At 29.7% G+C, this 21,493-nt stretch overlaps 1 protein-coding gene across 3 annotated transcripts; it reads left to right on the forward strand.

Annotated features, from left to right (window-relative positions):
• Window positions 1–2,187: 2,187 nt before the first annotated feature.
• On the forward strand, window positions 2,188–18,944 carry LOC106677756 (organic cation transporter protein). 3 transcript variants are annotated; one of them, XR_002945293.2, is made up of 12 exons: window positions 2,188–2,623; window positions 7,533–7,626; window positions 10,218–10,476; window positions 10,576–10,744; window positions 10,821–10,924; window positions 11,492–11,646; window positions 13,324–13,492; window positions 15,262–15,388; window positions 15,468–15,609; window positions 17,065–17,221; window positions 17,624–17,802; window positions 18,729–18,944. XR_002945293.2 is itself a non-coding variant. In XM_014415859.2 (12 exons), exons 3-12 carry the CDS (start codon window positions 10,256–10,258, stop codon window positions 18,900–18,902), a joined length of 1,623 nt encoding a protein of 540 aa, XP_014271345.1. In that variant the 5' UTR covers window positions 2,188–2,623; window positions 7,533–7,626; window positions 10,218–10,255; the 3' UTR covers window positions 18,903–18,944. The 3 variants fall into 3 exon arrangements, 2 of the variants coding, with proteins under 2 accessions (XP_014271345.1, XP_014271350.1); XM_014415859.2 differs by having other exon boundaries at window positions 17,065–17,247; XM_014415864.2 differs by lacking the exon at window positions 7,533–7,626 and having other exon boundaries at window positions 17,065–17,247.
• The last annotated feature ends 2,549 nt before the right edge of the window (window positions 18,945–21,493 follow it).

Consider the following 21,493-nt stretch of genomic DNA (forward strand, 5'->3'; position numbering starts at 1 on the left):
TTCTTGAATTCCTTTTGGTATGGGAGCTGAACTATTGCGAGAGGGAGATTTAAATAATTGTCAATTTCGTCATTAACTAAATTCAGTCTTCTTTCTGTATTAGAGGATGTTTTCTCAAAGAAATTAGCGAACACTTCAGCTTTTTCGGCGTCACTGGTGATGAATTCGTCATTGGCTACAATACTTGGAATTTTCTCACGTTTATCCAATCGACGCCGCGTAGCCTTCCATAATGAATGGTTCTAAATCTTCCACATATCTCTGATATTTAAAATACGCCTATTCATCCAGATCCTTATTGGTTTCATGTTTGAGGTGGTTCCATTTCTTTTTTTGTAAACAGGATCTCCGGTGCGCATCCACTGTCTCCTTGCATGATTTTTTCTTTAAATTTTAGCAGTATTGATTTTGGGCAGCTGCCAGAAAATACTTTTCCCCTTAAATGGAAAGGTCGTACAGTTGCATCATGTAAACTGTTTGAGACCGACTCATTTATCCTTATACTTTTATCTATTTCTTGAGCGGTAGGACAATTTTTTTAGTTGTAATTTCTCATCGACAAGAATTTTGCATATTTCCCAGTTGATCACTCATTAATGAGAGATTTTCACATCGTTTCATTGTTTATCTCAGTTGAGAAATTAATTAATACAGCTATATGGTCCGAATTTAAAGCAGTAACCACTTGAGAAGAGAGAGGAATACTAATTTTTTTTTTTAATACGATATTCAGAATGTCAGATTTACAGCCTGGTCTGTAAAAAGTAGGTTCATTTGGTGCATGTAGTTGGATATTGTTCCATGAGCTAATATCAAGTAAAGGTATCCCTAGTAAATGTTCTTACTATTTTATGTCACCAAAAACTAATGTATGGTTTCCTAGTGGTAATAGTTATAAAATTTCGTCTAGAATTAGTTTTTTATTTGGAGGTTTATAAACTGCTGTGACAACGATAAACGGAGACGAGTGCAAACGAACCGAAAATATTTCGATGTTAAATACGTTGGAAATAATATTTTCACTGAAGCTAATATTATTTTAAGGTTACACCACCGGAAGGAGTCAAGCAGTCTCTGTCATTAAGTAAGATTTTGTAACCTGGGATTTTCAATTTGATGTTTTCGTATTAATGTGACAGTTACGCAAGCTATATCGATGAACTTTGATTCAAGGAAAATTGTTGATTCATTTCTTTGAGAAGATATGCCAAGAGTATTCCAGTTTAAAATTTTTAATTTTCTCAATTCTGTGCCCATAGACAAAAATTTGATTTGTAGTAAAGCACAGTTAGCAAGGAAAGAATTTGTAACTATAGGGAAGCTGTTATTTATATTATGCTCCATTTGTAAAGAAAGACACGACTAACGTGGATAGATGTGTCATGATTTAGGGAGAATACGGTTAGATAGCCTCGATAATAATTTAGTTATAGAAGACAATAAATTTTCACCATTCATTTCGTTGTCTTGATTAATTGTGGACTGAGTGCCTGTGATGTTACATAAACTTTTTTGTTAAAATCTACCAATCGGAAGTCCCACTTTTATGTAATATATTTGAAACTTTTTTTTTTATTTTTCTTCAAAAAAGCACTAACGATTTTGATTAAACTCGGCAAACCAGCGTACGATTAATTGTCCTTTCATATTAGCTAGATCTTTTCCTCTTAGAAATAATCTGGTAGGCTTTAAATGGCGAATTTTTAAAAATATTCCTTCGAAGTATCTTTCATTTTGCTTATGTGAAATAATTAACCTCATCAAATTGTATTAAAGTTATTGTATTGTCAAATTGTATTAGATTTTTCTTAAAAAAAGCACTAACGATTTTGATTAAACTCGGCAAAACAGCGTACGATTAATTGTCCTTTCATATTAGCTAGATCTTTTCCTCCTAGAAATAATCTGGTAGGATTTAAATGACGAATTTTTAAAAATATTCCTTCGAAGTATCTTTTATTTTGTTTATGTGAAATAATTAACCTCATCAAATTGCTTTAATGTATAACGTTTTTTAGAATTTATCATTATAATGCTGATGTACTTAGCATTATTTATAAAGTAATTATCATGGCTAATAATTTTAATTAAATAATGGGCTAATTAACTGAAAAATAAGTTGTCCTTGAAGCTTGATTTAATTAAAGACCATTGTGTTAATTCATTTCTATGAGAAGATATGCCAAGTGTATTCCAGTTTAAAATTTTTAATTTTCTCAATTCTGTGCCCATAGACGAATATTTGAGAATTCGTAGAATAATATTTGATTTGTAGTAAAGTCACAGTCAAGTAAAATCACAGTTAGTCAGGAGAGAATTTGTAACTATAGATAAGCTGTTATTTATGGTCCATTTGTTAAGAAAGACACGACTAACGTGGATAGATGTGTCATGATTTAGGGTGAATACGGTTTAGTAGCTTCGATAATAATTTAGTTATAGAAGACAATAAATTTTCACCATTTATTTCGTTGTCTTGATTAATTAATTAATTGATTGACTGAGTGTTTTGTTCCGGTATTTCTGATTGGTCGAATAATATCAGTAAATGAATTTTTTGAACTGATTCTCGTGACTGGCCTGTTTGAATTATTCTCAGATTAACGAATATCTGGCTTTGAAGGTGAGTTTATTTTATTTTTTAATGGTTTGATAATATTAACATACCTTATAATTAGCCGCATGAGCTAGTTCACAATTTTCACAAAATGGCTTATCCGTAAATTTTTACAGGCATTTTGAAAAATGGTGTTTACTCTTGCACTTAACACACCTCGGTTCTAAATGACAATATTTTTTTGTGTGACCATATCCCTGGCAGTTTTAGTTATGTTTAGGCTCTACTATAATTAGTGAAGAAAATAAATTTGTTAGATTAAAAATTTCTTTAGCCTTTTCATTGTTTTTGAGAGATACTGAACAGAGTGGAGTTGTTTTTGATCTTTATATAGTATTCTGGTACGCATAAAACTTCAAATAGTTTTGAGTTTAATTCGGCCTTTAATTCTCCTTCGGTTATGCTATAGGGAACGTACTTTATTAGTACATTCAAATATTTATTTCTATCCACAGAATATGTATGATATTCATTTTTTTCTCCATAATAATATTTGGTCATAGTTCTGTAGTCGTCAATATTCGATAACATAATTTTTGTATTGTTTCCGATTAGTTGGCTAGTGAAAGGCCCTATGTATAATGTATTTAAGTCATTTAATAGTAGTCTATAATTATTAGCATTATGTAGGAATATTTGTGTTATTTTTATGGAATCGGGCTGAGCATTCGGGTTAGTATTGTCATTATTGCTAGTACTTGGTGTTGGTCTTAGTACAAGAGCCCAAGAGGAGAAAAAAGGCAGTTATCTCACCCCAATTTCTAATTACTTTAATAAAAACTATGTATAATTTATAGTCAAAATTGATGAGTCTGCCAAGTATAGGTAGGAGGAATAAAAAATGGCGGCTGTTTCAAAGCAATAAAAAAAAAAATTTACATTCGGAGCTCTATATCTTAAAAGGTAGAAACAACACAAGAAAACCTAAGAGTACGTCGTTTAAAGAAGAGTAAATTTGCTAAAGTATGAGCTCTAATAGAGTTACTTACGTTAAATAGTTTTCGAGATATAGCTTTTAAAAAAGCAACATTTCATAAAAATGTTATATTGGACTTACTAAAAGATCAGCAGATAGTGAATTTATTTTGAAAAATTTATACCTCAAAAACCATTTGACGTACAGATGTCTATTATCACTCAAATTAAAGCTAGTTTAATGAGCTATACAGTAGTTTATGATGGTTATCTTCGTAGGAGAAATAGTTTACATGATATTTGTTAAAATAAATTGATTGATAGTTGTTCGGACAAATTTTCATTTGCCAAATTTATATTCATATGTGAATATCATAAAAACTACTACCCCTACGAAGATAAGTGTCATAAACCACATTATAGTAAGTTAAATTTCCTTTATTTTGAGTATTGACAGACATATGTGCGTCTTGTGGATCTAGAGGTATATTTTTTCAAAAATCCAACATTTTATACGAACAACTAGAAATTTTGTCAAATATCATAAAAACTGCTACTCCTACAAAGATAAACATTATTAACTATTTTGTATTCAATTTAACTAGCTTTAATTTGAGCGCTGGCAGGCATCAGTACGTCCAATGGTTTCTGAAATGAAGTTTTTCATAAACCACATTTATTGTCCGAACAACTATAAATAAATTTATATTAGCAAATATCATGAAACCATCTATTCCTACGAAGGTAAAGGTCATAAACGTCTTTATAGTCCATTAAACTAGCTTTAATTTGAGTGCTAATAGACATCTGTACGTCACATAGTTCCTGAGATATAGATTTCTCAAAATAACTTAACTAACTACTAATCTTTCAGTAGATTTTTAAGAAATTTTGCTTATTAAAAAGCTATATCTCGAGAACTATTGGACGTAAATAGCTCTTTTAGGGCTAATATTTCAGCAAATTTACTCTTCTTTAAATAATGTCCTCTTAGATTTTCTATTGTAGTTGGTAGTTTTTAATATATAGAGCTCCGAATGAAAAATCAATGTTTTTTTAAGGTTTTGAAACAGCCACCATTTTCTATTCCCCCTACCTATACTTGGTAGACTCATCAATTTTGACTAGTAATTATACATAGTTTTATTGAAGTAATCGAAAATTGGGGTGAGATAACTGCCTTTTTTTCTTCCCGGCTCTTGTACTATCTTGTTTGCTTATCGAATGAAAGGTCCCGCCCTCACTTTAAAGGAGATTCCTGATGGTATTTAGCTAGTTTTTTAATAGGTGACGGGGACTGTGGTGAATCGGTATTTATGTTGATTTGCTGTGTTTAATCAAAACTGTTAGTGCCGTTTCGGAGGAAAGTCTAAAAAAAAGGGTAAAATAAATTACATAAAAGTGGGACTTCCGATTGGTAGATTTTAACAAAAATCGTTATGTGACATCGCAGGCACACACTTACCATAAATATGTATTATACTCGATAGTTCACACACTCATAAATCATTCTGTGTGACTTGGATATTTCGACTCAGGGAACCCTTAAACGTGAATTTCCGTCTAAAGCTTGAATTAGAAATTTTGGACGATAGTAATATTTTCACTTACTAAATAGTCCAAATTTAGGTAACTGATAGTAATAATATTATATGATAGCTCCACAAATTGCTTTAGCCGGCGATCGTGCCTAGAAAATAATTTTTGGTCGCTACAGAAAAATTTAATTGTAAAGTAATAAATTAATCCATTATAAATAAATTGTATAATTACTGAAAATTAATAAATTTTATCCCGTTTAAGTCTGAAAACAATTTAATGTTATTTATAAGTCCAACGTTTCGGCCAATTCGGCCATCCTCAAAGACAATCTTTGACAGGCTATTCTGCCCAGGTCAATAATTTCTGTCCAAAATTACCCTATTTTGTCAAAATTCTTTACATTAAATTAATTTTTTTAATAGCAGTCAGTTTACAATTTTATAATAGTTCAAGCTTTCGACGGAAATTACTTTTTACGGTTCCCTGGGATCAATTAACAGTCTACAAAATAATATATCAGTGTGTGAATAACCGAACTAAAAAATGAGAAGTCGTTCGAAACAGACATTACATATTCATGGTAGATGTATGCCTGTGATGTTACATCAACTGTTTTGTTAAAATCTACCAATCGGAAGTCCCACTTTTATGTAATTTATTTTACCCTTTTTTTTTAGATTTTTCTTCGAAACAGCACTATCGATTTTGATTTAACTCGGCAAAACAGCGTACAATTAAATGCCCTTTCATATTAGCTGGATCTTCTCCTCTTAGAAATAATCTGGTAGGGTTTAAATGACGAATTTTTAAAAATATTCCTTCGAAGTATCTTTTATTTTGTTTATGTGAAATAATTAACTTCATCAAATTGTATTAATGTAAAACGTTTTTTTACAATCTATCATTATAATGCTGGTGTACTTAGCATTATTTATAAAATAATTATCATGGCTTATAATTTTAAGGAAATAATGGGCTAATTAACTGTAAATTAAGTTGTCCTTGAAGTTTGATTTAATTAAAGATAATTGAGAATGAATCGAATAATTGAGAGCGAGATCTCAAAATTGTTTTCACTATGATAATAATCAACATTACAAATAGAATCTCTGATAGTTCGAGAAAATTTTTAGTATTTATATGATATTTTGTAGGTTTAGACCACATTCTGACATCCTGAAACCACTCGGATTTAGCCCTGATGGAAATTTTCTCATAAATATATTTTTTTTTAAATTATTTTTGTACCTTTCTTTACCGCTACTCGGACCATCTACAATCTACTACTTACTTTCAACTATTAATCTTCTAGTAATGTAATTACCTTTTAAATAACAGCAAATTTTCATCTGGATTATCTCTATAGGAAGTCTGGTGAGTCAATTCTTTTAAAAATTTTTGAGGTTAATCAATTCCATTTTTTGAATGAATTAACATTAATATGCAATAACATGAACTAATATTTTCATATGAATTTACGTAAATTTATCTGTTTACTTCAGACAGATATATTTATTTTATAGTAGATACCGTGGCGAATATTTTATATTTGACATGTCATTGGGAATTGATTAGGGCCTTTCATTTTGGCATTAACCTTTTTTTAAATGTTGGCTTACCGCAGCATTTGAAACCCCTGATGTTCGATTAGCCGTAAGCGGATCCTGGATGATAGACGCGACTAATTCAGCATTGTCAACAGAAAGACGAACTGATCCAGGCTCATATTGAACCCTGTTGCTCCCAGCCGAAAACGCTGCCATGTAACGCCGTGTTCGCCTGACACCGCAAATATTTCTTCAATTGCTACCTTCCCAATTATATTTGTCTCTATTGCCAGTAGTCCGTTCCAGCGCTGGAGAAGACCACGAATTGTCATTCTTGGCTTTCCTCAGAAATTTTCGACGAAATTTAAAAAACGGAACGAAACGCAGAGACAGTTAGTATTCGTAATCACGTAAAGAGTTAGTCACAGTAAAAAGCAATTTATGTATAGTTTAAATCATATTCGAATAATGATTAAAATATAGGCTTTAATGTCATTAATTAATTAATGCAGAAAGACGTAAGTATATGTTTACATCATAAGTGTATATTTGTACTTGTAGAATACAATATATCGTAACAAAAGTAAAGAAAATTTAAGACCTGTCATTTTCACTTTTTATGATGAATTTTTATCTTAATATACATAACGCAATATGTAATTATATAATATTTTATATATGAATATTAATGATGCCTTGACCGGTCCCTTTGTGTAGTATCGCAAAAAGTTTATTTTAAAATATCTACAAACATCTAATTTGCAATTCATAATATGGCAATGATATAATGCTAAGTTTATGTAACTCTTATTCTCTTTGTTTTTGTTTTTTTCTATTTATAAAATCTAAAAAGGCATTACTTGTTGCTGTTAGTACACTGACTAAATTGATACTAATTTTAAAAGTTTCAGTTTTAACTCTACGACGTTCTGGAGTACAAAATTTCAGTGCCTCGTTTTAGTAGAGAAATTTCAGATACACGAATATTAATTGTAATAATAGAAGGTATGTTATTTGTATTTTGTTGTGCTAACACAGTATTATATTAAACGTCCTAATCAAAATAACTATAATTAACTCCAATCAACAGGAAAAAATTTGGTTTTGGTTATACTAGATCAAAAATTATTAGATACGTGCCACATGTCTCTTACAAATGCGCTCTAGGAGTCTATAAAAAAATTATTTTATTTTATTTAAACTAGTTTTTATATTATTGTTTTATGTTTGTGACAGAAAAAAACAATAATCTAACTTCATATAGAGATATGAATTTTATAATTATTGATGTTTTCTAATTTTTTTTTCTTCTAAGCTAGTAAGCTACCTTAATTCAACAAAATTCTTTTCTTTTCTATTAATTTTACATTAATAATCTACTCTTCTTCCCGTCTTTCAGACTGTCAGTCCATCTTCAGCTATTGTCTCTAAATAGTAACATAGTGTTATTCATTATCTATTAATTTTTCTCATGTACATAACTTATTACATTTAAAGTTAATTAGTTTTATTTAAAAAATATTTTGGGTTTTCACTACATATAGTTTTCATTAAGTTATAAAAAAATTAGTTATAATACCAGTTATTATACCACCAGTGCATACCCGTCTTCAGCGGACATTGTAATTAGTCTTATAATGCCATACGGCAAACAAAGATGTAATTTGTATTTTGTATATATATATATACGGTACAGAAGATCTACTAATATAATAATACTAATTAATATAATAATTTTCAGTATTATATATTATTGTATTTTTGTATTTAAATGAAAAATAAGGAGGTTTTGAAAATAAATAAAAATAAAAAATTAGGGTGAAATAACTATTTTTCTTCTCTTGGGATCATGGACTGTTATAACCTATGATTCCGTCGACAGAAACTGTCTGGAAGATCATGACTGAGATGGGAATCCCCGGTAAGTGGGTAGGACCACAAAAAGCGTATACGAATGGTCCTAAACGCATATTTCTGATACAAGGGGAAGTATCTGAAACTTTCGAAGTCAGAACAGTTCTGAGACAAGGAGATGGACTCTCACCAATTCTGTTCAACCTAGCTCTAGAAAAAATGATTAGAAGAACATTACGCGAACATGGTGGGATGCACATGAAACATATAGTCCTAGCGTACGAGGACGAAATTGCGGTCCTAGGAAGTAATCAAGATGACATGGAAAGACTAGCAAAATCTCTATTAGGATAAGCAGAGGAAATAGGCTTGCAAGTAAATGAAGATAAAACAAAATATATCATTGTAAGCCAAAGAATTCACCCTAACGGCGTGGTCTGCGTGGACGAAAAATAGTTTCCGAAAGTAGAGAGTTTAAAATACCTGGGCTCTACATTGACATCAATAAATGATCAACGGACTGAGACAGACCAGCGTATAATATTGTAGGAGCATAGCCCTTTTGTCTCTGTCAAGATACTGAAATCCTGAAAAATCTCTACAAATTTGAAATTAAGGGGTTATAATGCCATGATAAAGCTGGCTCTCATTTGCGACTGCAAGATCTGGGCTCTAACAGGAACCCTAGGAAACAGAATCAAGAGATTTGATCCAAAGTCCTCCATGCAATTACAGGAGCGATCTGGGATCAGAGCGGAGAACTAACAGTGGACTGCTTGCAGAGACTGTCATCAATATCTCATGATATGAAGGCAAGCTAGTTTAAGATGGGTGGGGACATGTGGCTCCAAGCAATCCATCAGGATGCCTCTAAACAATAATTAATGTCAGTATAGTAGGAAAGAGACCACGGAGGAGGCCAAAACCAGATGGATAAACAGAATCTACAAAGATATGAAAGAGCTGCATGCAGAAAACTGGAAGGTGGTAGCTCAAGATAGGCAGGCGTTGAGAAGGATAGTTTGGGTGGCCAAAGATCTATAAAGTCAGTTGAGCCAACCAAAAAAAAAAAAATGTGTCTGATTGATGTTTCAGCTTAAGTTGTAGATCTTCATCAGATCAAAGCAAAAAGAAGATTACAACCATGAAGGATCAACATTTCAAAGCATAAAATATGAAAATATATAAATAAGTATGGAGAGATAAATAGATATGTATACTTTTTAAGCATAGAAATTTATTATATAAAAGAATTATTAAAAATTAAAATAACTGGAAATGAATAAAATATACAACATAACACATTATGATAAGTAACCAAAATGATAAAGTAAAAAAAAAATAGAAGCTGTATAAGCCAAAAAAATGTGTAGTCAAGACTGAAAAATAATGAAATATATTAATTACCAATACATCTTATTGTTTGTTTTTTTCTCAATAAAAGTAATTTTTTTTTTAGCTTTTTTGGTTGTTATAATCTTCAGTATAATTAAATTTATTAATTTATAGAATTAAAATAATGTAAATTGAAATAAAAGATAAGTAAAACTACAGCTAAATATTCCATATTTTATGAGCTATATTAAGTATTATATTCACTTTTTTTTTTTTACGTACACCTTGTATACACTAACACCATAAACTTTGAAACAGTTACTGATAAAATAAAATAGATAGCTTTATTTCACCTTAATATTTAATCTTATAAGAAATTTTATTTATTTTTGCTTTATGACTGTTAGGTAAACGTAAACACCAATTTTCAATTCATATCAGAGGAATGGACCCAGTGTCATTAGAAAAGGCCTTAGAAAAAAAATGCAAAAATCATTTTTGGTTAGCATGGATACTGTTTCTTACAGCCAGTCCAATAGTTTTTAATTCTGCCCACTTGGCTTCATATGTATTTCTAGGAGGGAACCCTACTTTCTTCTGCAATATTCCAGAGCTTGTTGAAGCTAACTGGACAAAAGAACAAATAAGAGAAATCAGTAGTCCTGGGTAGGTAATATTGGATTTATTTTATTGAACTTATTTTCAGTTCTTTCTGATTTTCATGAGCCAAATGCATTCATTTGTTATGTTACTATGAATATGTAGATTGTCAAAACAAAGTTGTGTTCATTATGCCTGGAATTACTCTTTACTAAAGGAATTGGACTTTAATGAAGCTCTTACCTACAGCAATATCAGTCAAAAACCAGATGTGGTAAAATGTAAAAATTATATTTATGATGAAGATGTATTTCATCAAACGATAGTCAGTGAGGTTTGTAAATAATTATAAATTATAAATACATATTTATCATTTAAAAATGTTAAATAATTTATTTATTTCCTCATAGTGGGATCTTGTATGTGATGATCTGCCACTCAGATCAACAGCTCAAAGTACTATTGCACTAGGAAAATTTGTTGGAGCTCTGGTCTTTGGCTTGATTAGTGACAGGTTTAAAATATCATATATTTTATTAGATATTACTTATTTATTATTATTTGGTGTTGTTTGTATCAATTGCTTTTTATGCAGTTGACTGCAATACTGTTTACAACAGTTTTCTATATACCCCAATAAATATTCTATAGTCAGCATTCCTAGATTATTCTTGAGATTTTCTCTTCAATAAATTTAATTTTTAACATATGAGAATGGAGCTTTACGAAGCCAAGATTTTCTTAGGAATTTCTTGTATGATATTCCATGGAATCCATCACATTTCTCTGTGCAGCTGCCAGATTTTTGTTCTTTGAATGCAACTCATCTGTCAGATCATCTGTTACAAACTATTTTCTCAGATAATAATTATATTTTCTCCTTTCCTAATATTCCACCAAGACCATCCTTGTAACAGGCCTATTAATTGTTCACATGTAATTTTTCATCATTCTATTCAAAATTATATCACTATATGAAACTTTTTGGGCATCCCATTATTATTTACAACTACAGATGATAATGTTTATATCAGGTTAATATGTAATATGATAATTATTAATATAGTAAAATGCTACTTAGGTTTGGACGGAAGAAGACGTTTGCATTTTCTTGTATTATGTATATGATAGTGGGCCCTTCAACTGCTTTTGTAAATAGTTATGGATTGTTTATATTATTTAGACTGTTGATAGGAGTCGCTGGTGCTGGAGCTTATGATACTGGTTATACAATCTGTAAGTATTTATAACTTATAAGAATACTTTAAATTGAATAAAATTCAGTGGATTCCTTGAACTAATCATTAATTCTATCAATAATATTTTTATTAAATATCATTATTGTATATTGGACTGGCTAGTTTTTACAATTCTTATTTTTGTTTGCTCCTATGCACAATGATTCAGTATATCTCTGTAAATTTTAACCACTGTAAATATTTAAATTCTAATCTCATGCTGTCTCAGACATCCTTTCACCCTTTATGAATGTAACATTTCAAGTTTTCAATTACATCGTTATAAAGCTTAGCTCAACTTTAATGGCTCTATATTTTTCTTTGAAATCGCTATTAGATTCTGGTAACAACTTTCTAAAGACATATTGATGACTCCCTTTATATTAATTTGACTCTTAGTATCCTCTTAATTGTATTATTACACAATTGTATTGTTATTGAAAAATGTATTGTAATTAACAATTGTATTGTTATTAATTGTTAAATTTTCTCTCATTTCTAATGTATACTACAATTAAGTGAAGGATTATCATCACGCTGCCATGTGATTTTAAATAAGCTTTATATCTTTTACAAGTTACTGGTCAAGCCGCTAATTGACGATTACATACTGATGGAACGTTACCTAGCTGCCTTGATGAGGACTACTTCAGTTGTCAGGCAAACATCATTTTTTGAAATGTCTATTTCTTGTAAATACTTTGATTGTACAAATTAATAATTAACAGTTATATTTTGCAATACTCTTAAATATACTATTAGAATCAATATATATTACAATACAATCTTCTGATCCACTGAAAACTAATGGCATACTCATAGCATGTCTTGATTAGGTCTTATAGCTCCAAAGAGTTAAATTAGCACAACTTGATAAACCTAAGTGCAAATTTCCCCTCCTTAGGAGGCAGTAAGTAATAATATACATGATGTATCGGTACATTCATGTTCTATTTTTAGAAATGAATATTGACTTTTATTTGATTCTGCCTTCTCTGGATCTCTTCTCTATCCTCTATCTGGTATTCCTTTCATAATGACCTACAGCTCGTTCCCATAGGAGTCATAGACCCCTTCGAACTGCTGGCTCATTCCCTGCAGAGCAAAGTTTCCTTCCTACAGGGACCTACAGCTCATTCCCACAGGACTTACCTACCCATCATGACTACAGACTCATTTTCTGCAGTATGAAGCTTCCATCTTTCGAGGACTTAGTACTAATTCCTGTCAGACTCATCCTGTCTATTCATCTCCTAGCTACCAAACCTGAATGAACCCTATATGAACACATGCATAGTCGAGGCTTTCTGGTATAGAATACCTCACATCTTTAATTGGAGTCAGAACCATCTCATCTAATACAAACACCTCCATAATACAATGATTATTTAATTCTTAGTTCATTAGTTATACTAAAATTTCTCCTGTTATTTAACACAGTAATTATATTATAAATAACTTTCAACTATGATACTGATATGAATAAATAATTTGAATGATATTTCATTTATGCTAGCAATAGAAATGATTAAATATTCGGCATGTTGGAAAGTATAAAAACAATTTCATCTAGGATATTTGTAGCATGAAATTAATTAGAATTTTTGAACTTTGAATTACAATAAAAACTTAATACTGGAACCTGTATTGTTCACATTAACCAATTGTTTTGCAGTAATGGAACTAACAGTGAAGAACTACAGAACATATGTTGGAAATATATTCAACGTAGCTTTTTCAATTGGACTTATATTTCTTCCTCTGGCTGCTTATTTCACCAATAACTGGAGACAGCTTCAATTAGCAATTTCTGTTCCGATATGTGTACTTCTCATCCATTGTTGGTACAAATTTGTTTTTCATTTTTTTTTTTTTTTGTTATTAATTTATTTCATGATTATTTGAATAAACAAAATGAAGCTCACAATGTTGTCATATTTCAGCAGCTTTGAAGATACTCTGATCAAGGCAATGTTTTTTTTGTTTTTTTTTATTTTCATAAATTTGTATTGCCTAAATATTGTTCTTTTTAGTTAATATGGATTTATACTAATTTAGTTTACTCGCAGTATTCTCTTTTTGCCTCTTTATTTTATGAATACATGACTCTAATGCTGATAAAGCTTACCATAATATATAGTGGTAAATTAGTTGTAGAAAATAAGTTTTATTATTTGATTTGTATATATTATTGTAAATAAAACAGTAAATTTTGACACTGCTTCTCTGACATGGGGGCGATGCTTTCCTTTGTTTCAAAATGAGTCGCCAGTTGGCATCTGTTTAAGCAATACACTCTTTGTCTTTTTTATAAAACCTTCCCTAAATTCCAAAACAGTTTGGTAGCAGACCGTGGTTTAGTTAACGTTAATATAAATCCACAGCTAATTAGATAACAGCATAAAATGAAAGTAAAGCAAATTCAAAATTAATGAAACAATTATAATTTTTTTTTTTATTTATTTACAAAATAGCACAATATAAAATACAAACTTTAATGTGTACAGCTTGACATAAATCCAATCCTTATGTTTTTATTTATTAATTTTTGTATATTTATTTACTTTAAGTTATACACAATTTTTTTAGAAAATATAAAAAGAAGTAAAATATATTTAAAAAACAGTTAAATTAAAATTAAAAATTGTCCTTTTTAATAAATATTTTATACTTCAAATAATTTAGACCTACACAATTGTGTTGTGAAATTTATGGAAGGTTTTATAAAAAAGACAAAGAGTGTGTTGCTTAAACAGACACCAACTGCCAACTCAGTTTGAAACCAGGCCTCTGGTCCATGCCAGAGAAGCAGTGTCGCCATCTACTGTTATGCCAAGTTGTTCACATTAAAGTTTGTATTTTACATAATGCTATTTTGTGAATAAAGAAAAATTAATTAATATTAATAGTTTCATAATTGTTTTATTGATTTTGGATTTGCTTTAATTTTATCTTATGCTGTTAACTAATTAGCTTTGGATAACTCATTCATAAAGGTATTCTCAATTATTAGAGCCATTTGAGTACTTGAAAAAACAAATTCTGGTAATATAAGTTAAGAAGGGATAACTAATATTCCACTGTTTCAAAGATTGAGCACATAAATAAGGATGTAATAGTGAAGTTAATTTTCCAGTTGCTGTTTCCTGCCCAAGCAACCCTAACTTAACAATTATTCTCTAAACTTTTTTTTTGTTGTAAATTTGCAATATTTGTAGATTTTTTTGTGATGCAGCACCTTAACAAAAATAATTTTACAATTATTCATTTAGACGAGTTTCATTAGATGAAGAAATCGTTGTGATACAAAATTGGTCTACAGAGGTCTGGACAAGCACCCAACATCCAATGAATCATCTATATTTGGTTTTTAAATGTTTATCAGTCATATTGGAGTTTTAAAAATTAATTTTAAAACTGGAATCCATGGTGATCAAAATATTTTTCTATATCCTTATGTCCTTCCCACTGTCAAATAGTCCACCCAATTATCTATATATGCGTATATTACAGCAAATGACTAGAAAAGAAATAGAAAACAGAAAATTAAATATTTTAATGATAGCATCTGCATGTGTCTGATTAATAATTCAATTGATTGTTTCTTTCACAGGTTTATACCAGAATCACCAAGGTGGTTGATAACTTCTGGAAAGATTGAAAAAGCATCACATATCATAGGAAGCGTGGAACGTTTAGAAGATAGTGAACCTGATCAGTTTTCCCTTTCAAATTCTAAGGTATACTTATTTCATCTCTTTCCCTGGCTGTAAATATGATTTGTTGTATTTTTCTTTCTTTAATTTGGTTTATTCTTAGGGCAAATCTAATTCATGCCGGAAGAATGTGTTTTTTATTTTTGAGGACTACACAAAACTTTTTGCAACGCTTGAACTTACCAAAAGAACTTTGATATGCTATTATTTGTTGTCTATGGGAAATTTATATTACTACACAATAGGTAAGTCTTTAATCAAATTGATAATAAAATTATCAATGCTGAAATGTAAGTCATCAATTATTAACTTTTCATTATTTGTTAATTCATGGAATATTTACTGTAAGAATATAGTGTCTTCACACTTAAATTATCTTAAAATTCAAGGAAAAACTTTGTTCTAAGACTGAACGCTTTGACACACTTCTATTGGATAATATATCCTTAGGATAAAAAAAATAAATTGATAGACCATGTTTTTAGTTACATCCTTAACAATTAATAAGAAATTGAAATGAGAGAAATATGTGATATGATACTTATAAAATATACAAAATTACAGCTCTAACTTACATTTAGAAACAACGATAGCTAGATATTTTATTCCCTAAAAGAATGTTTAAAGATAGTGAAACAGGTGGAAAGTTTGAAATGAATGAGGTTGTAAACATATAGATGAACACCATAATTAAACTTTGTGTTGCAAGAAGATAGTGATGTTTGGTAGTTAAAGAGAACACATTTGAAAGGAAAGAAAAATTATGGCTGAAGACAATTTTAATTTAATATATTTTCATTTCACTGGTGGTAAATAGTATACACGTAGTTAATTATAGATGAACTAATAAAAATAAGATAGTACGACTTACGGCAAGAGAGGGAGATAAAACTGACTGAAGCTAAGTAATGACACTAGCGATTGAATGGTGTTAAATTCTAAAACATTGGAATATATAGTGAAAGGAGCAACAATGGGTGATCTGAAAGTGGATGCTGAAATATTTAGTCATAAACTTGATGAATTACAGATATTTTGTCATGAAATATTTTCTAGACAGTTTTGATGGCAAGACATCTGAATTATATTAAGATTGAAGTATATTTTTGAATTTCTCAAGTTCATATTTAGCATTGTTAATATAGATAGCAGCTGATTAAGAATACTTAACATTATTAGGCAATCATACTCATTTATCACTGAGTGAACCTTAAACAGTAATATATAAGTCTTTTTTATTTAAAGAGTTGTAAGCTACTGTTTGAGGTTGGCTCTAGGAATTTACAGAAAATGATTTCTCTTACCACTATATCAACTTAAAAAAAAAAAGTTATTCCTTTCAATTTATACTATTACCTTATATTACCTTCTTGAATTAAGACTGTTTATAACATTTCCTCAACAGCTTATTCTCCATGAATCAGCAGGTCCTGTACCTTGGTCAATAAACCCTAAATTTACTAAAACTTTACTAATTACTTACTTAAGTATAACCACATTTTAGTTTTACCCAACATTTCAACTCTCAAGCATTCCAACACAAAAAGAATTTACATTATATGAATTGATTCAAATTCTACAATGGGGTAAAGATAAACAAAGAGTGAGCTTAGTCCCAAATAATTTTAACATTGTCTACTTTTTTTTTCTAATGTCATAAATTGTGTGAATTATTAGCGCTTAACTGTTTCTGTTCTTAGCACTGAGCGGAGCAAACTTTGAAGTTAACCAGTACCTTTATATTGGACTGAATGGATTAGTTGAGACTCCAGGCTTCTTGCTTCCTCTTCTCTTCTTTGCGTATTTTGGTAGGAAGAGTTCAGGAATAGCATTGTGGACTGTTTCTGGCATCGCTATGTTAGTAATAATAGTGATACCACAGGGTAATATTTCTTTTTTAAATATTATTAATAAATTTTCACATTAATATAAAGAATGAATTCCTTTTTGAATGATTTCAAACTACATTATACTGAATTCTGATTATTATTTTTTCCTCCACCTCATTGAATTTTAATATTAACATTTTATCACAAATGTTGAGTTTTTACAGCATTTTAGATAGAAGCACCAAAGAAATTGCATATTAGAAAAACCAGACAAGTCAAAAATTGCAAGTAATTGAAAAACAGTGATATTTTTTTACTATCCAATGACTGATGTTGAATTTTTTATTGAATTATTATCATTATTTTTAATTTATTTAATATTATAATGATTCTTGATAGCTTAGTTTTAAAAAATATATTTTTGGATTAGGTTGGCCGATTATGTGTGTCACACTGGTCGCACGACTGGCTGGGGTAGCTGCATATGGTGCTATCATGTTTTACACTTTAGAACTATTCCCTACAGAAAATCGCAACACTGCAATGGGTAGCTGTGTTACTATGTCACAATTGGGACCACTGCTAGCACCATATGTAGTGGACATATTGGTTAGTATAAATATACAGTCATTTTTTGTATGTTTTCTGTTGAGATAAAAATCCATAATTTTGTGGAGTATTGATTTGGAAATGTTTAGTATAAATAAATAAGAATGTTCAATGAAAACAGTGGAACGGGCACTATAAATGAAACTTTAAATGTGTAACATCCTTTACCAATATTCCACTTATTCCAGTATACAACTAAGAATGGGAAGCAATGATTTGAAAAGACTGCACAGAGGTATTCGACTCATTGTCCCATGGGTTTCTATGTAAAAAAAACTGCATTACTATTATGTCCAAAAGTTATTTTATGGTTTTAAAAACTGAAAGATAGAAATTTTTGATAATTACACAAAAAGGTCTCAATTAATTTCAAAAGGTTTATTTATGCTATTTCATATGGAAAAATATTGTCTCTATCATCCAAAAGTTATATTTTTGGACTCAGTTCCCTTTGCCACTTAACGCTTAAATTCGATTGATATTGGAAGTTTCTAAAAATAAATCATTTAGTTCTTAAATATTATTTAACCTGTAACAGTCTATTTTGGCTAATTCAGACACTATCAGGACTAAAAACAAAAAATCACACTGGTGACAATGAGACTAATTAAATTGAGATGTTATATCTCATGTCAATTGGTAATTTTAGGTAGTTGTATTTGCTGGCAGTAAGAATACTGTCTTTATAGAATAGACAATCTATAGTTTAGAGTGTTGATAAGTAATGCTCTATTTCTATTTCATTAGTCCTGATTAATGTGATTTAATTGTATTTAGTTAACAATACTTTAACGTAATGATTTTTCATGTGTGCAATCAATGTTTTATATTATTACAGTATGCTATAGATTGGAGCTTATTCATGTTCTAGTAAAGTAAAAGAAATTTATTTTTTTAATATATTTGATACATGTAATATTTTACAGGGAAAGAAAGTTTGGTGGTTACCTACAACACTTTGTGGTTCCCTTGCTCTCCTAGGTGCATTCTTATTGATGTTCGTCCCTGAAACCAGAGACACTCCAATGGTTGATACAATCTACGAGATGAAGAAAGTTGAAAAAGAGTCTCTTTTTAAGGAACCTGAACGAGCCAATTGAAATATTTTTCCATTTATATTCTATCTCTCAAAAACTGTGTTTGCTTTTTTATTATGATTAATAAATTATAATCAATAACCTTAAAAGCCAAGATATGGAATTACATTGAAAGATAAACTTTTTATCTTCACATAAATGTTCCTATTTTACCGTCTTCTTCTTAGTCTTATTATTGATCTTTATAATCAGGAGCTGCAATTTAACATTGCATGACTAATTTTTTCTAATTACTTTATTTACACAGCCAAATATGATATCTATATCCAACTAACTTCCATTCTTATCCATAAGCAATCCAGATGTAAATTTAATAGTAAATAAATTTATAATTATTATATATTTAATCAATTTTTTACCTCCATCATTCAATTTCTCTTTTACCAAAGGCCTTCCTGTCACCTTCCTTCCATCTTCCATCAATGATGTAATCTAGGCCACACAGTTCTCAGGCATTTCAGAGACATTACTGAATCACTGTAGAGTGTTTTACTTTATCTCTGTCTCAGTTAATATTACATCTAGAATTTTTTTTTTGTCTTTATTTTGTTTCCTCTACTTATTTTTCCTTTGATCCTTTGCAGGAATTGGAATGGTCTTAATTTGTCTGTTATGTTTAGTGGTGAGTGTCCATGACTCGCTGGAGTAGGATATTATTGGGAGGAATGTTTTTTTGTGGACACCATTTTAGTCGCTTTACTTCTCTCTTGTTCAGGAAATCTTTCTCCATGGTGTTCAATGACATTCCTGCCATCCTCACTCTCAACTTATTTTCTCCATCAATCCAATAATGTTCATTAGTGGTGTGAGCACCAAGATACTTGAAATCATTCACTTGTTTGAATTGGACTTCATTCAGGTAAAATATTCATCACTTCTTTCATTTCTCCTTCCTATTTTCATTATTTTAGTTATTTCTATATTTATTTGCATGTTGATTTTTGGCAATTCTTCTTTAAGGGTATGAAGTTAGTCCTTTGACAAATTGCAAGGTAGCCCAACCAAAAAAACAAACGATTTTGTTGATGTGTATTATTCTCATAAAAACTCTTGTCTTAGAACAGATATTTTGTTTACTTTATTTATTTTTTTTTTTTTAAGAAAAACAAAACTTCTGTTTTTACCCTCTCCCTCTCTCCTATGACTTTCATTGAAGTTTATTCCTAGCACAAAAACCTTATGATTCGCTCGCCATCCTCACTCTCCCTACCTTACTGAATCTTATTTGTTCACAAAGTACTTCTTGAGCTCAACATTTTCAAAATTACAAATTACATTCCTCAAAACAGGTGAAATGTCTCTCCCATCTCATGAAAGTAAAAACTTAAAGAAAAGACATCTTCTATGCTCTCTTCGATCTTCTGGCTGTAGCTCCAAAAGGTACAGGTATGACCTATACTATTCAAATAATGGGAGGAAATATTATATACTTGCCCTTAAATTCTCATTCCTATGCATTTTGTATCTCTCAGATAGTTCAACAAGATTTGAATATAACATTGAATTCTTCTGAAGGATGAAAAAATTCCTTCTGATACCAAAAAGCTATTTTGAGCAAGCCTTCTTGTTTTTAAAGAAACTGTTTATTATTCACAAATATATTATTTTATTTAGAAATAGCAGTTATTTAAGATGATCACCTAATCTATTCGTGTTCCGATATATTAGAATGAAAAACATTAGTAGAACAGATTGTGCACATAATTTCCACCAGAATATTTTAAGATTTTGAACGACCCATAGTGCTTAACAAACATTTTAAATATAATCGAAATAATAACCAAGACTGAGTATAGATGATACTGAACGAAACAACAAAAATGAAGGATATACAGGCATTCAAATATTACATTTTCTTCGACTTTGACCTTGAGAGCCTCTGCTAAGACTTATTTGAATAGGTTTATTGATTACATTAAGGATTAATTTGAATCTTGTTTGCTATTTTATCCCAGATTTCACTCATTTATTTTAAATGTTGAATATCAAATTAAGGTCCAAAAGATATAATTTTTAAAAAATAAACGAAGCTGTTTTAATAACCTTTTATCTAAAAATAAATCCTTACTGTTAACTTCTTTTTCGACTGTATCTCTGGAAATTATTTTTGTTATACTTCTTTTAGGTGTCCCTTCTCAAAATTATTTCAATGAATTCCAACTGGAAACATTTGGAATAAAATGAATTTACTGTATCTGAAAATTTCAACTAAAATAAAACCCATGAAATCGGTCTAAAATTTTGAGTCATTATATTTTTTTGTTTAAAATATAGGATATAATGGTATACCTGCTATCATGGTATACTTTTTGTTTAGACATCCCTACCTGTTTTCTAAACAGTAATTCTACAATTGGAACATTGGTCTCAGTAAAAATATATATATTTAAAATATTATTTTAAAAGTTATTTGTAGTTATAAATAGCAACAAAAGACTAGAACAAAAGATGTCTTCAGAAGGAAAAAATGCAAACTAAATTCAAAAAAGATATCATACAAAACAACTAAAGCTACAAAGACATAAAAAATGAAAAGTAACAAATACAATTTAAACATAAAAAAAAAAAAAAAAAAAAAAAAAAAAAAGAAAGAA

Source organism: Halyomorpha halys, unplaced genomic scaffold (genome assembly GCF_000696795.3).
Source record: "Halyomorpha halys isolate HHAL.00 unplaced genomic scaffold, Hhal_1.1 Scaffold107.1, whole genome shotgun sequence".
NCBI classification, from domain to species: domain Eukaryota; kingdom Metazoa; phylum Arthropoda; class Insecta; order Hemiptera; family Pentatomidae; genus Halyomorpha; species Halyomorpha halys.